This window comes from Caloenas nicobarica, chromosome 20 (assembly GCF_036013445.1).
Source record: "Caloenas nicobarica isolate bCalNic1 chromosome 20, bCalNic1.hap1, whole genome shotgun sequence".
Lineage (NCBI taxonomy): Eukaryota > Metazoa > Chordata > Aves > Columbiformes > Columbidae > Caloenas > Caloenas nicobarica.
Window position 1 is genome coordinate 3912857 of NC_088264.1, and position 14434 is coordinate 3927290.

General features: G+C 44.7%; 2 protein-coding genes across 2 annotated transcripts; one reads left to right on the forward strand and one right to left on the reverse strand.

The window, feature by feature from the left end:
• The first annotated feature begins 37 nt into the window (after positions 1-37).
• Positions 38-6671, forward strand: CACYBP (calcyclin binding protein). The gene is made up of 6 exons (XM_065649008.1): positions 38-196; positions 853-1045; positions 1731-1827; positions 2416-2515; positions 3733-3827; positions 5026-6671. The coding sequence occupies exons 1-6, from the start codon at positions 53-55 to the stop codon at positions 5183-5185; spliced, it is 789 nt and encodes a 262-aa protein (XP_065505080.1). The 5' UTR covers positions 38-52; the 3' UTR covers positions 5186-6671.
• Positions 6576-9508, reverse strand: MRPS14 (mitochondrial ribosomal protein S14). The gene is made up of 3 exons (XM_065649009.1): positions 9431-9508; positions 8875-9033; positions 6576-7086 (listed from the first exon to the last, which is right to left on the reverse strand). Exons 1-3 carry the CDS (start codon positions 9473-9475, stop codon positions 6904-6906), a joined length of 387 nt encoding a protein of 128 aa, XP_065505081.1. The 5' UTR covers positions 9476-9508; the 3' UTR covers positions 6576-6903.
• Positions 9509-14434: the final 4926 nt, after the last annotated feature.

Below are 14434 nucleotides of genomic sequence, written 5' to 3' on the forward strand. Positions count from 1 at the left end.
GCGGGGGGAGGGGCAAAGGGAGAGGACGGGCTGTTCCGCTCACCCCAGCGGAATGGCGGCGGGGGCGGCGCGGCGTCACTTCCGGGGCACGCGCGGCGCGTGCGCGGGGCGGGAGGCCGGAAGGTTCCAGAGGGGCCGCGGGAGCCGCTGCCGCCGGGGCGCCGCCGCACGCGACATGGCCGCAGCGCGCGAGGAGGTGAGCGCGCGACCCCCGCTTCCCCCGCGGGCTCCGACTGGAACCGGGGCCAACCCGGGACCGGCCCGGGGTGGGGGCGGCAGCACCCCTCAGCAGCCCCTCAGCAGCCCCTCAGCACCCTCCAGCAGCCCCTCCAGCAGCCCCTCAGCACCCTCCAGCAGCCCCTCAGCACCCTCCAGCAGCCCCTCAGCAACCCTCCAGCAGCCCCTCAGCACCCTCCAGCACCCTCCAGCAGCCCTCAGCAGCCCCTCAGCACCCTCCAGCAGCCCCTCAGCACCCTCCAGCAGCCCCTCAGCACCCTTCAGCACCCCTCAGCCTGGGCGTTTGCTGAGCGCTGCTGGGGTCTGTCCCGGGATGGTGCTGTGCACTCTTGAGGAGCTGCTCCTACTGGCTAACTCTGTCGGTTTCTGTTGCTTTTTAACCGATGGAAACTTAAATCTTGAAGTATATACGGAGAAGTGAAAAGGCGAGTGGCCCAGGGAGTGAGGAATGGAGGCTTCGTGCTTAACGGGGTGTCGAGGGAAACAAAACTACTGACTTGATAAACCTGCACCTAGGAAATGTGAACGTGCCATAACTGAAAGTGCTCAGCAGGGACCCTTGAGTAAAATGAACTGTGTCTAACATATGCGTCTGATCTTTTGTTTTTGAAACAGTTACAGAAAGATTTGCAAGAGATTAACGAATTGCTTACTAAAGCCACGAGGAAGCGACTTCGTGATGTCCTGATGACAGAGAAACACAAGCTGGAGCTCGAAATCAAGAATCAGCCTCCCCCGAAGCCAAAAGATGTGGTGGAGGAAGAAAAGTCATCACTGGGAGGGTACACAGTGAAAATAAACAATTATGGTAGGATTACTTTTCTGAACATTTACTAGAGCTCCAGCATCTCTCAGAAGAGAAGGCAAGGTGGCGCTAGTGTGAGTTACAGTTGCCACTTGGCATTATAGAGAAGCCTTCTTAAGTGTTTTATTTTGTACTGGAGACCCCGGCTTAAAAGTTACTATGTGCTTACTGGGCTGTCCCGACCACACTGTGTATTAATTCTGTTCGTATGATAGTACTGGTGGGATGTATTAATGATACCTGATGTACCAACTAGTATTTTTCCATTGCCTAGAAATGAAAGCTTTGGCTTCTCTGCTCGCCATGTAGGTTAAAGGAGAGAGAATTGCTCAAGATACTTGTCATGTGGGGAGCAGGGAGAAAATTGGGTCAAGCAATCTGCAGCAAAAGCAAGCAGCTAATTCTGACTCCCCTGCACAGACAGGGTTGCTCTCCTTTTACCTGAGCTGATATGTGTTTTTTTTCTCAGAATTTGCAGAAATCAGGGAACGGGGCTACCTGTGAGGTCTTCCTTTTGCTCTCAAGTTATTCCTGAATAATTCATGCCTTTTCCCATATCCCTCTGAAGGTTGGTTCAATAAGGCAGAGATCCTGGTCATTGCTAGGGAACTTTGTGGAGGGAGTTAGAATGGAATGCATGAAGTTCATGGAGCAAAGGTAGAACTTAATCTCTTTTTTTCACTTACAGCTTGGGATCAGTCGGATAAGTTTATTAAGATTTACATCTCTTTAAGTGGAGTCCAGAAGCTTCCAGCTGAGAATGTGCAGGTGAATTTCACGGAGAGGTGAGTTCATGTTGTTGCACCACGCCACAGGGCAGAGCACGGGTCAAGAACACTGTTTGAAATGCAGGGATGCGTTGAGTTCTGTTCTGCATCAGCCCTTACTCCCCCTTTTTTTTTTTTTTCTTTTTTAACTTACACGATATTAGCTTTTAGTAGCACTTGGCACATACCCTTAAGTGCAGCTCTCCTTAGAGGGTATCAGGGTGTTTTAATTTTACAAATGCTTGTTGCACCTCATCACACTTGACAAGATATTTAGGGTTAGCCTCATTTTTTGGTGGTGATAGGACTGAAGTGTACATTAAGTAAACCTGCCTTTCCAAGGTTGTAGGAGATCAGTGACGTAGAAAGAACTCAAAAGACCTTGATTTGTTGTGAAGTCTGGGTAGGTTCTTTTAAGTCCTCAATATTAAATCCAACTGAAGGTTTGAGAGCCCTGGGAAGAAAGTAATTCAGGCCTGTGGAAATCCTTTCCCAAAAAATACGCCTGCTAAGGTGCTTTCAGACATTGTTTTTGGTGGCAAGGCACAATAGTCTTGCAATGATTGGAATATTTGTGCCCTTCTTCCCTCCACTTTCTGGTTCCAGGTCTTTTGATCTGCTAGTGAAGAATTTGAATGGGAAGAACTACACCATGACCTTCAACAACCTCCTGAAACCCATCTCTGTGGAAGGCAGCTCTAGAAAGGTCAGTGTACTGTGTCTGTTAGAGATATTTGGGTCCTTCACAAAGTACCATGTTTGGTGCCTGACTCTAGTTTCAGGAGACTCAGCGCTCACCTTCACTCCTTCCATTCTGTGTGAAAAGTCTCTTCACTGTGAATGTGATTCTTATTAATCTGTAATTGTTGAATTATTCTCTGGAATCCATGTGTTTCTATTTCAAAAGATCATGTCTGGATATTGTATGCTTTTTTTAACAGCGCTCTGACAGCATTTCAGAAATAATTAAGCAGAAAATTCCACTAAGCATCCATTTGCATCCTTGTGCTTTTAAATAGCTCTGAGAAATTCTTTTCAATTTTGAGGTCTGAGAGACCAAAATCTTGGGAAGCTTAAATACCCAAAGCGAAGTCTGAAACCTGCTCTGTCTTCGTAAGGGTGTGTTGCTCGAGAATTTAATACTAGTAACACTTCACTGCTGATGGCTGTGACTGGCGATAGTGTCCATACTTGGCTACTCATAGCACCTTTCTGGACTTAGGGATGTCTCACCTTGTGTGCTTTCTGTGCCATTGTGTCCTGCACTTAGTGACATCACAGGTAGAAAACCCAGTGTTTCAATTTGAAATTGCACTAGAACTAGGACAGTGAAAAATTAAAACAACTAAAATAAACGAGGGTGATGCTCTGGTGATTTTTAGCGTGGTGTAAAAGTGATCAGTGGTCATGGACTTCCTAAGCTGAAGCTCTAGCAGACTCGTGTCCGCTGTGGCACACACGAGTTCTTTGCGAAATTTAGGTCAGGGTTGCAATTAAACAAGCTTTGCTTGTAACTTGCAAACATGGCAAGATTAAGCAATGCCCTAAACCTAGTTTCTTACGCTTGGAGAAATAAATTCGGAGAGCCTGAATTTGGTATAGCCACTTCTTACTCAACAGTCGTGGGTACTTCTCACATCCTGAGAAGCACTGAGTGGTGTTTCTGCAGCAGTATATGTTCTTCTGTATTGGTACTATAGCTCTGTACTAGTAGTATATTAATCACTCATTTGAATTGTCCACAACAAGGTTAATACTTTGTACCCTGAAGGTGAATGCATAGTATAATTTCTATCTGCTACTTAAGGATCAATGCGTGAGTTTAGAAAGAGGTTTATGTTATATACTAATCTTATATTGTGGTTGCAACTAGCATCCCTTTATGAAGCATTCTAAATTCATGCCTTGCTGTTCTCCATACAGATAAAGACAGACACGGTCCTTGTGATGTGTAGGAAGAAGCAGGAGGAAAAATGGGAGTGTCTTACTCAAGTGGAAAAAGAAAGTAAAGAGAAAGAGTAAGTGTCTCCATCTCATTTTCCATTTCTTGTTCTCCACGTTGCCTTAGGGCTGCCAGGAGAGCAGATCTGTACTGACCACATGCAGCCTGGGAGAATTGCAGTTCTGGGGGATAAGCCCTTAAAGCATTGGAGAATCATCAGATTGGGATTATTTTGGTACTAATAGGATGGGCAGTGGAGGAGATAAATTTTGAGTCGCTCTTGCCACTCTTTTATTGTTTTATTGCTAATGATGAAGGCTGCATCATAGGAAATAAAATAGACAAGACCTGCACTGAGAATGCTAAAGGCAATCAACCAATTAAAGATTCATTTCTATTTTGATGGCTGTATTCATTGCAAAAACTGCTCTGGTGAGGTTGGCTTTTTTTAGGTTAACTGTGTATTGTATAGAAATACACAAGCTGTGCTGGTCAAAATAATTGTCGTGTGCAGGTGGAGTTCCTGCCCAAAAAATCTAGCGAGATTGGTGGTTAGCCCTGTGCTTGGGGAACTTGCTCCCTCTGCTGATCTATTTTGATCTGCATGTTTTTCAGGGAGCCTGCAGAAACCAGTCGTTACCTAAGGGATTTTAGAAAACAGAATAAACTGAAGCAATTTTGACAGAGAGGGTATTATGTATAGTCTGGTAATGTGGGACATGTCACACCCAGGTGCTTACCATGTGGGTGGCACAGTTTGTCAGCTGGCTTCTTGAGAAAATTGCTTTGAAATGCAAGGGGTTCAAAAAATTAGTCAACCTCTGGAGATAATCTAAAAAAATGGGAACAGAAAATGCCTTTTGTGTTGTGAGTGTGGCCTCTTCAAGGAGCTTAGTGTGGTCATTCTATTTTTATTCACTTGTTACATGACAGCACAGACAGATCTTGGCACTTTCTGTGTTATATTCCACTCCTGCTTCCTAAAATTAATTGTGGGTGGTGCTTCTGGGGTCATGTTTACTGCAGAATGCTTTCTGTCATCCTTGGTGGGGACAGTTCTAGGTATACTACTCAACTTGCACTACATTTAAGGGTACTCTTTAGGACTCTTCTTATTTGGAAGCTGACTGAGGCATGACTGAAGACTGCCACGGTCCAAAGATTTTGCCAAAGCAAAATCCTCACTGTAACCTAGATGGTTCAAATAAATACTTGAATTTTTTGCCCAGAATTGCCGGACGTACGTAATCTTCTCATTTGTATCCATCTTGCAGGAAGGCTGCTTATGACACCTCAGATCCCAGTGAAGGGCTTATGAACCTTTTAAAAAAGATGTACGCAGAAGGGGATGACGAAATGAAGCGCACCATCAACAAGGCCTGGGTTGAAAGCAGAGAAAAGCAATCCAAAGGGGACATACCGATGGATATTTGAAAGTACTCTAAGGGCTGCCTTAATACTGATCTTCCATGTGAGACATGCTGTGCTGCAAAGATCATTGTTTACACAACCTTGTTCCAAGCAAAGAGAGTCATTTCCCATTGCAGGTTGGAGAAAATATTTAAATAAAATAGCTTATCAAGCATTTCCTTCAGTCAAGTGGTTCACCATTTCCTGAAGAGTGGAGCGTAGGTATATCCTTACCCCTCCTTGAAAAAGCATCTCAGATGAATGGGGAGTGTTGCAAAACTGAGAACAGAATATAAAACAAAAGGAGTCCTAAACTAGAATGGGTCATGGCCCCTCTGTTGCAAGTGACAGCTGTACCCATCTGGTCGCTGGGTTTAATGTCACACTTGATATATGGGGTGTGCTTTTTTTCTAAATTCGATGTGGGGAAGTATTTTGAACTGTAAAGTGTGGCACAAAAGGAGAAATGTTGAAGTAGAACCACTATCAAGCACTCGCTAGTTGAGCAGAAACAATACAGTGTTAATCCTGTGGTATTAAAATGTAGTGATTACTCTCAGAAATTAATTACTGGCTGTTTAACCAGTTTAATTTTGAAAATGAAAACAGCTCTTTAGTGAGGTGCTGTGACCTCCCTGGGGTGTCTTTGCGGTGGCATCAGTCGCAGTGAGCTGCTGATGCTGGACAGCGAGTTCACCCTGGCTCTAGCAGTGTATGAGGAAAAAGAGACAACCTCTACTTTCTTCTGTCAACTTTCACAGGTTTTAAGGTAACAGAGTAAGAAGTGTATTGAGACAGCTTATAGTCCAAAATTTGACTCAGCTGGGGGTGATGGGTTGCTGTCAGTTTGCTGCCTGTGTGTGTTCTCTCAGGTGGTAGCAGTTTTGGCATTTATTGCAGCTCTGCTGCTGGGGAGGGGATAGAGTAGCTGTTTCCCCTCCATGGCCCTGCTTTGAAGAAGAGGACAGGGCAAACATGAGCTTGGCAGCAGGCTTGTTGTTATTTTTTTCCCTCCTGCATCCCTCTCATGTCTCTCCCAAGGACAGATTTGTTTGATGTTACCTAATGAATTAAGGAAGCCATTACTCCTATTATGGTCTGGAGTAGGATTTATTTGCTACCTTGTTCTTGAAGCACTGGACCAAGCACTGCACTACATAGCAGAAGTTAAATACTAGCACGTTGTAGTTTCTAATAGGTCCTTTATCCACTTTGTCTGCTTGTTAATATACATATATTAAGTTTGCATAGCAAGAGTATCTAAACTTGAGGCCATGTTTTATTTTCTGTTCATGTTGATCCTTGTTCATGGCAGAATACTACTTTACCCTGTTGTACAATTTCATTTGTGCTTTCACCCAAATTACCGTGGTGAACTTACCGTACAGTGGCAAAAAAACTGCTTAAACAAGCCTTCTGCTGTATGTCTTTATTTCTAATGTTGCCCACATCACAAACTTCAGCTTAGTTCTGGAACAACTGGATAGTGGTGTTGGTTTTTTTTCCTTCAAAATAAAACTGCCTCTCATACAGACCAGCTTAGTACAGTTTCGCTGCTTCTTGTCAGATGATAGCAATCGCAGTCCAGTAAGTGAATTTAATCAGTGTAGCTTCTTGTCCTTCCCTTATTAGTTTGATATTGATGCTGGACTCTTAGACAGGACAGTCTTGCTGTAATCACTCAAACACACAAACTGAGCCCGTTTTGTGTTTTCTGCCTGAATGTACATCTGTGCGGTGACCTACCACATAGCCCTCTGTATCCCAGACATCTGACCGTGGTCAGCGAAATGCCGGAACACAATTCTGCTGAGCCTCCATCGCCGCTTCACCCCCCGAGGGCGCGACGTCAAGACACAGCGATTTCGGATCCTCACAGGGCAGCTGTCCCGGGGCAAGGCAGCAATCTCTTTATCGGCCACTTCCTAAAACAGAAGACCAGAGCATGGAGTTTGTGTTCCCCAGGATTTTGAGGGGGCTTATTGCCAGACCTCAAAAGCTGGCCATGGAGTAGGTACCACCCTAAGCTTCTCTGCCACCTCGTGAGCATGCTTTGCTATTTGATAGGGAACTTGTGCTTGTCTTCCACACTTGACCCTTTTTTCCTGAACATCCTAACAGTGGATGTAAAGTCATCCACATGGAGACCCCAAAGTTAACCTTATTACACAGACTGAGCAACCTCAAGCCAGTAATTACCATTTGTCAAGATCTGCTTGGCTTTGTCCTTGTTGCAAGGTGGGCTCATCCTTTTAAGATGAGCATGTCCTTCATTAACTGCCTTCCCAGGTAACATGCTTTGATGTCAGTAAAAGGGATCTCATAGGATACATCAGGAGTTACAGCCAGAGAAAAACAAGTCGAAGTGTCTCTGTTCTAATGAGAAGGCTTAAGAAAAGTCATTCCAAGTACAAGAGAGCTCAACAGTTTTCAGGAAGTGCCAGGTGAGCTCAGCAAGGACATGCAGCCTACAGGAAGTCCCTTGAGGCTAGGCAAGCATCCCTAACTGCAGAATTCTTAATATATTATTTTCTGAAGGACAGGAGGGCTCAAAAAATCCTGTGTTCAGTCATGGTAGTAAGTCATAGTTGGAGGCAAAAGGAAGGTCTGAGGCTGGACTACAAAAATGCCCATTATGGTGCAAGAGTGCTGAAAAGCAGCAGCATCAGGCTGGCTTCTGAAGGGATGTTTGCCTTCAAAGGAAGACAGCAGCAATGCAACCCAACTTCAGTAACACCAAGGTCAGTGGGACTTGTCTTCAGAACATAATTCAGTTATTGGTTTTGTCCAGTTGTGCATCTTATGTGCATGTATAGCTCTATATATACACTCGTATCTAGTACAGCTACATACTTGCAGAATTTTTTGGGCCTAGGTAATTCCTGAGATTTTATTCAGAAAGCAGCCTTTACTTTCAGAGAAGACTTTTAGCTTAATTTTTAAGACTTTAATTTTGGAGCCCAAATAATGTTTTTGTCAGGGAGGAATAAGTTACTTTCCTGGAGCCTTCTTCTTCCAGCTAACTGCTGCTGTGACTTCCTGACTTCAAAAGGTGACAAAAGCAGCTGAGGAATACCAAAAGCAAAGTCAGTTGCAATTCTATTTTTTTTTTCTTTTCCCCTGTAAGGACATCCAACACAGACCAGACTTGCCAAGAGAATGGTAAAGCCAATATGTAAGAGCAGATTCATATGCTTTCTCTCCCAGAATGTTTAAGGGTGAAAGAATTTCCCCACAACTAGGCGTGGCCAGATCAAATATGTGCAGGAATGTTTTTGACACTTGCAAATGTTTTTAAGGCTTAGTAAGGCTGAGAGCAGGGCAGTGAATATGTGCGGTTTTAAGAATGGATCTAACACCCAGATCTGATGCAGCTTTTATATGCTTGTAGCTCAGGGAAGGAGTAAAAATTAAGTATTTCTAATTGAAGAGAGCGGTGGTTTTGGCTGGATCAGGCTCCCAGGTTTTTAAATAAGGCAAAAAACCTAAAGTTTTTTTTGGCAACTATAAAAATAACCATATGATATCCTGTATTATAGGAATAACAAGTGACAGCTGTGAGGGGAAAACATGACTCTGTGCTCCGAGTTAGGGAAACGCAAGCGCCGGTGACCCGGCAGGGCCGCTCGGGTCAGCAAAGTGACAGTGTGACAGCAGTGGGTCCCCGCATGGGCCGGTGGCCGTGCTGGTGGCCGTGCCGGTGGCCGCGGTACCTGCAGCTCCTTGGGCAGGAGGGTGTTCTTGCGGATGGCGTTGATGCGCAGCCGCTCGTCCGCGTACTCGTACGCCAGCTTCCTCCTCTTCACGTCCCGCAGCATCCGCCAGTCCACGTAGTAGCTCCGCGCTTGCCTCACGCACGCTGAGGGGAGAACCTAAGTGCAAAAATTAAGTTTATAACACCCGCCTGCTGCACGTATGGTTTGCCCAATTCAAGTATGAATTATCCCCATAAACGTGTCCTTGTCAGGCTTTTTCTAATTACTTCCTTGCAGTGCAGCTCCTGCCCAAGATATTTAGTTCGCAGAAGCCAACAAGGAGCTGAGAGACCCAAATAAACCCGAAGTTACCTCAAAGCCGCCCCCACACCCGCGTCGTTCCCGCCACCGCCAAACCCCGGCGCTCAAGCGAGGCTGAGGCGGCCCCGAACCGGCCGCCACCTCCCCCACCGGCCTGACGAGCCCCACGTTTCCCCCGCGCCGGGTCCTGCCCGCTCCCCAGCGCCCGGGGCGGCCCCGAAGGGCAAGGGGACAGGGAGGGCGCCGGGCTGACCTGCCGAGCGGCCCGCAGCGCCCAGCACAGCCCGCCCGCCGCCATCTTGCCGGTGCGCAGCGGCGGCGCCGCGCATGCGCCTGGGGCGGGGGGCGCAGCCGGGGCGGGTCGCGGAGCGCCACGTGTGCGGGGTCACGGGTTCGGTCCCGCTCTGCTCCAGTGAAACTCTTTCTAGTGTCTTTGCGGGTGGAATTTAATAGAACCCAAACCGCTTTAGAGGGCTGTGCAGTATATCCTGTCATTAGAAGAAGCTGGCATCTTCCACGGAAAGAAACCTCAGGGTCTGACTTTGGGTGGACCAAGAGGACCCCGGGTTAGGGGGGAAAAGTCTGTAAAAATGACAGGGAAAAAGAATCTTGCCAGGAAAATGTGATGCGGAGACATCTCACCGCGTTGTGGGGTCCCTGTCCAGAAAAGGCTGTTTGTCCTGTACCCCTGTCGTTGCTGTGTGTTTTCTGCCGGCTACTTTCCTAAGTGTGGTTTTATTTTTGTTTCTTAAGAGTTTCTTCGCTTACCGATCACCTAAGACTATCGCTAAATTTATACCGGCGTTTTGCATTTTTTTTCAACTCACGGATTTTGGGCGTGTTACAGCATTTTACAGACAGAACTGAATAATCATAACCCTGAACAGTGATAAATACATGGGAAATTCTACTTCTGTTGTCCTTAACTGCCTCATTGTTTGGTGAAACTATCCTGTTCTAGCGACTGGGACTTCAACTAGGCAGTGCTTAAGCCTATGTCCTGATTTCAGGGAGAACATTAAGGTTTTGATGTTGAATTAGTCATTTTCATTAAATTTACCATTCAGATCAGCTGCCTAGCTACATCCAAAAAGTCGTGCTGGATGCTCTCTCGCTTTGTCATGCTGCTGGTTTGTGTGCCCTGCGTCTTTTTTATGTGCCTGGTATGTTGTACTGGTCCTGAAGTATGCAGGAATCTAGAATCTTTAATCTAGAAGAAGACCAGACTGTTTGGCTGATGCAATTAAATTTTATTATCCATGCTGCAGTCAGCAGCAAGAGCTTACCCACCCAGGCTGATGGTGCAGGTGATGGGGATGAGTGGAAAGAAGCCGTTTTCGGTGGTGATTAAGTGGTTAAGTCTCTGCAGCCCGTTCCATTTCTGGCTGCCTTGCCAACACAAGTGTTAACTACTCAGAAGGGTTTAGTCCCTTCTGTGAGCACCCAGTTCAAAACGCGGGCTGGTGGTGACTGGGCTTCCCAGTGATATAATATCTTGATGCCTGACTGGCTTGGAAGTAGATTTCAAGTGTTTGTAGAGAGAGAATTTCAAGCTTTGTTCCCTGATGTTTTTATCTCTAACTTGTTATTTCTGCAGCTTTCCAGCGGGCAAAAGCAACGTGTAGAATATCAGTGGAGCGAACAAAGCGGGGAGCCGGTTGCGGCCATTGGGTATTTGGATGCTAAGAGCACGCATTCATTTCTTTGATATTTTGTTCAGCTTCCCCCCGGTGCTTGTTAGATGGTCTAGATAAGTGAGGAACAGGTGGGTGCAGGGGGGAGAACTGTTTCTTCAGCTGGGGCTGAAGCCGTCTCTTGCTCAGTGACATCGCCTGTGTGAGCAGCACTTTCCCAGCTGCAGAGGGGGGCCATGCGTCTTGTCTTGCAGCACTACCTTTTTTGCAACAGGGTTGGCATACAGCTTAAAAAAGTAGAAACCGGGAAAGAAACTACAGAATCCTGGTGTGAGTCAGCAGCGTTCAGCGCGGTAAGCAGGGTGTATCTGACTTCACCCTCCTGTTGCAGCTGCTGAGACTGGCAAGGATTAATGATACAGCCCTGAGTCTGTTGCCACCTCCATCTCCCACAGCACAAGCTTCTGGGTACAGCGAAAGGAGCAAACTGGCCTGAATGGGAAGCAGTTCGTTAGCTGAAAACCAGGCTTAATAATGCCCATGGCTATGATAATTGTGTGGGTACCTTAGCAATGCATGCAACGTGTAGTTTGCTTTCAAGTTCTCGAGGGTGCTGGGCAAATGTAGTGTTGTGTTTAACTCCTGGGTTTAAAAGGTGGTTTATTTTAACTTTCTGTGTTACTTGGTCGTATCGTTAATACTTGTTAACACATGGGTCTCGGCAAGAATTCTGAGACAGTTGCTGCCAGATTTCCAGGGCTGGAAAAGCGTCCTGGCTCTTGACTGGAAAGCGGAGCATAAAATGATTAGCAAGTGGTTCTTTCTGCTGTGCAAGAATGATACCGAGTTGGGGAATTGCTCCCAAACCCAGCGCGCTCCTTAGGTGGTTTGTGGCAGGGAAACACCCTGAGGCCTCTATTGGTTCCTTTATCTGGGCCATGGGGACTTAAATTCACTGCAGGGACAGCTGCTGGTTTGCAGCTGGACTGGGAAGAGGAGACGCCTTGGTGCCTTTTCAGCTTGCTCACGTTACCTTTGCAAGAGGTGGCTGCATCAGAAGGACTCTGAACCAGATAGCTGAAAGTACCTGAAAGGTAAGCAAAATATATTTTTATTTCCTTTGGGATTTCTGTTGTTTGTTCTGAATGAAAAACCCAGCCGGTCTTTTCTCTGGGTTCCTATAGCGTGTGCCCTCCAAGCCTTTAAAAGCCTTATGCAAACATCAATAATCCTGTGTTATTATTGCAAAATGTTTAGTAGCATTTAATGTCCCTTCATTTTGAAGGGCTTAAGTTTTTCCCAGTTATCTCCTCCAACCATAAGAAACCACAAGTCTTGGTAAAGTAGATGGGAGTTTTGCCTTTGGCTTTAGCAGAGCTAGAGTTTAACCTAGAAAGTAATTGTTTTATAATGTTTGTTTGTAGTAACTTCCATGTTAGGCTCTGATTTCTGTGTGACAGTAGTTGTTTTAAAAGCCCTTCGTTTTGTCATGAGGTCATGCTGGGATCTGATTGCACTTACATCTTATAAGTGCAACAAACACTCTTAGTAGTTGTTCGGTATTTTCTCATCCAAAAGCTCTTCCTATGCCTTCTAGTGCACCGTTTCACAGGCTCCATGGGGGAAGCCAGTAGAAGTTCTTAGGAGAATATTCTGTAGCTTAGTAGATCTGGCCGTTAGCCATTCTTTCCTAAATTAGTCCTTTCCCTAATCTGCTGTTATTACTAGTTATACGTAAGACATGATGTTCTCCATGAAGAACGATTTAAACCCACTCTTTTTAACAGAAGAGGAAAAAAATCCCTTTATTACATGATGAGCAAGCCAAAAAAATCTGTCGTCTTTCATTATGCTTGACAGAAATGCTTATGTTCAGGGTTTTTTTTTCTCCTGAATGATCTCTAAGTCCAGGAAAATCTGAGATCAATTTGTGGTCCCCGTGAAGTCCTAATTAGTAATGACATCATGTTACAACCCAGAATGCTATTCAGCACTTGGTGCTGAGAAAAGGGATTTTGTGCCTGTGTCTTGTCTGTTTGGGTGGTTTTTGGGACTCATCCCCAGGGCTTTGGAAATAAACCCCACAAAACAAAGCTTTTGGGGTTTTCTGCAATGATGAGAACCTGTAGAATTTAGACACTGAATTTGTTCAGAGCTTTGAAGCAATCTCTGTTTCAGCAGTCTGCACAGCAGAAAAAGAAAGGTGTAATTCGTTTCTGGGAAGTGCTGGGAAGCAGAACAGCAGCCGCGTTGGGGTGAGAAAGCTGCATCTTTGGTCGCAAACGGGGGATGGAGGTGAGGAAGAAGCCGTGCAAAACCAAACCAAGAAAAACAAACAAACAAAAAACCAAATCAAGACATAAAAAACCCAACCAAACAAATTGCTACTTGGGAATAAACAGCAGAGATAACTCCCTTATTTTATTCATATAAAATAATTATAGGCTGAATCTTGAAATCCATTCTCTATTTTGGTTGATCTCAGTGGTGATTTTTCTTGAAGAGAGATGTGCTGGAGTGGCCTGCAATATAGGTACAAGCAGGTATAATATGTATTTCCAATAATATAATATGTATTTCCAATAAGAGTCTTCTACTTCTTCAAAGAGTGTTAACTGGGACAGCACTATTATCTGAGTTCAGATGTGCTGTTACTATGGATACATACAGGCCAAACGCTTTCTAGTGATCACATTACCTAATTTAGCACTTCATGTTTTTTCTTCTGCTTGCGCAATGACTGCTTAGTAAGTCACATATGGTGGCATTTTGATTTGCGTTCTGTGATGTGAAATTCTGAGTATTTAACCAAGTATATAACACCTTCTGTACAGATTGACATCTACCGTTAATGCCAAAATTTAGTTTGTAATGTTGAATAAGCCAGCTGATAAATTTAGGTTTCTAACTTTACATTTTACCCTTTCACCCATGTTTGTTCAGTTTCTTCCTTCCTGTTATTCTATGAGATGTTCATTTCTTAAGTTGAAAATTCTTTTTTGGTTGATGTCACAAAACTTTTACAGCAAACAGTTTTATTTCTGTTAAAGACTTTACCTGAAGATTTTAAACTAAATGTTTGGACTTCAGTTTTGCCCTTTAAATGTCAGTGCAGTTAAACAATAATATTTTATTTCTTTATTTTAAAGCCTTAGTTTTGGGACTTAATCAGCCTGAAAACAAACTCTTCCTATTTATGTCTGCAGAGTAGGAAAGAAGGAATATTTTGGAAATAAAAGTACAGGAAATCAAATGGGTTTACAACACATCCACTCCATAAGTTAATAATTTGCTCTAATCACTTCTAAATGAACCTTGCCAATGCTGAGATAACAAATCAGATAATTGAGTCAAAGCAAAATAAAGTTGAAATCCCTCAAGTGAAGCCAATGTTCAGGCACACAAAATGCCAACATGTTGCTTTCAAAGTAAGGAAATTTTTAAATTCTTCCAGTCTGGATAACAGTGTAGGCTACGCACTGTACTAGAAGAAGGGGATGAGTTTAATTTTATGTATCATTTGAGTCCCATGGAAAATACCTCGTAGGTTAGAGGGCCTTTTTGAAGTGGTGGATTAAATCAGAAATCATCAACGTGAGAGCCTGAAGCTGAAGACAGCTGGT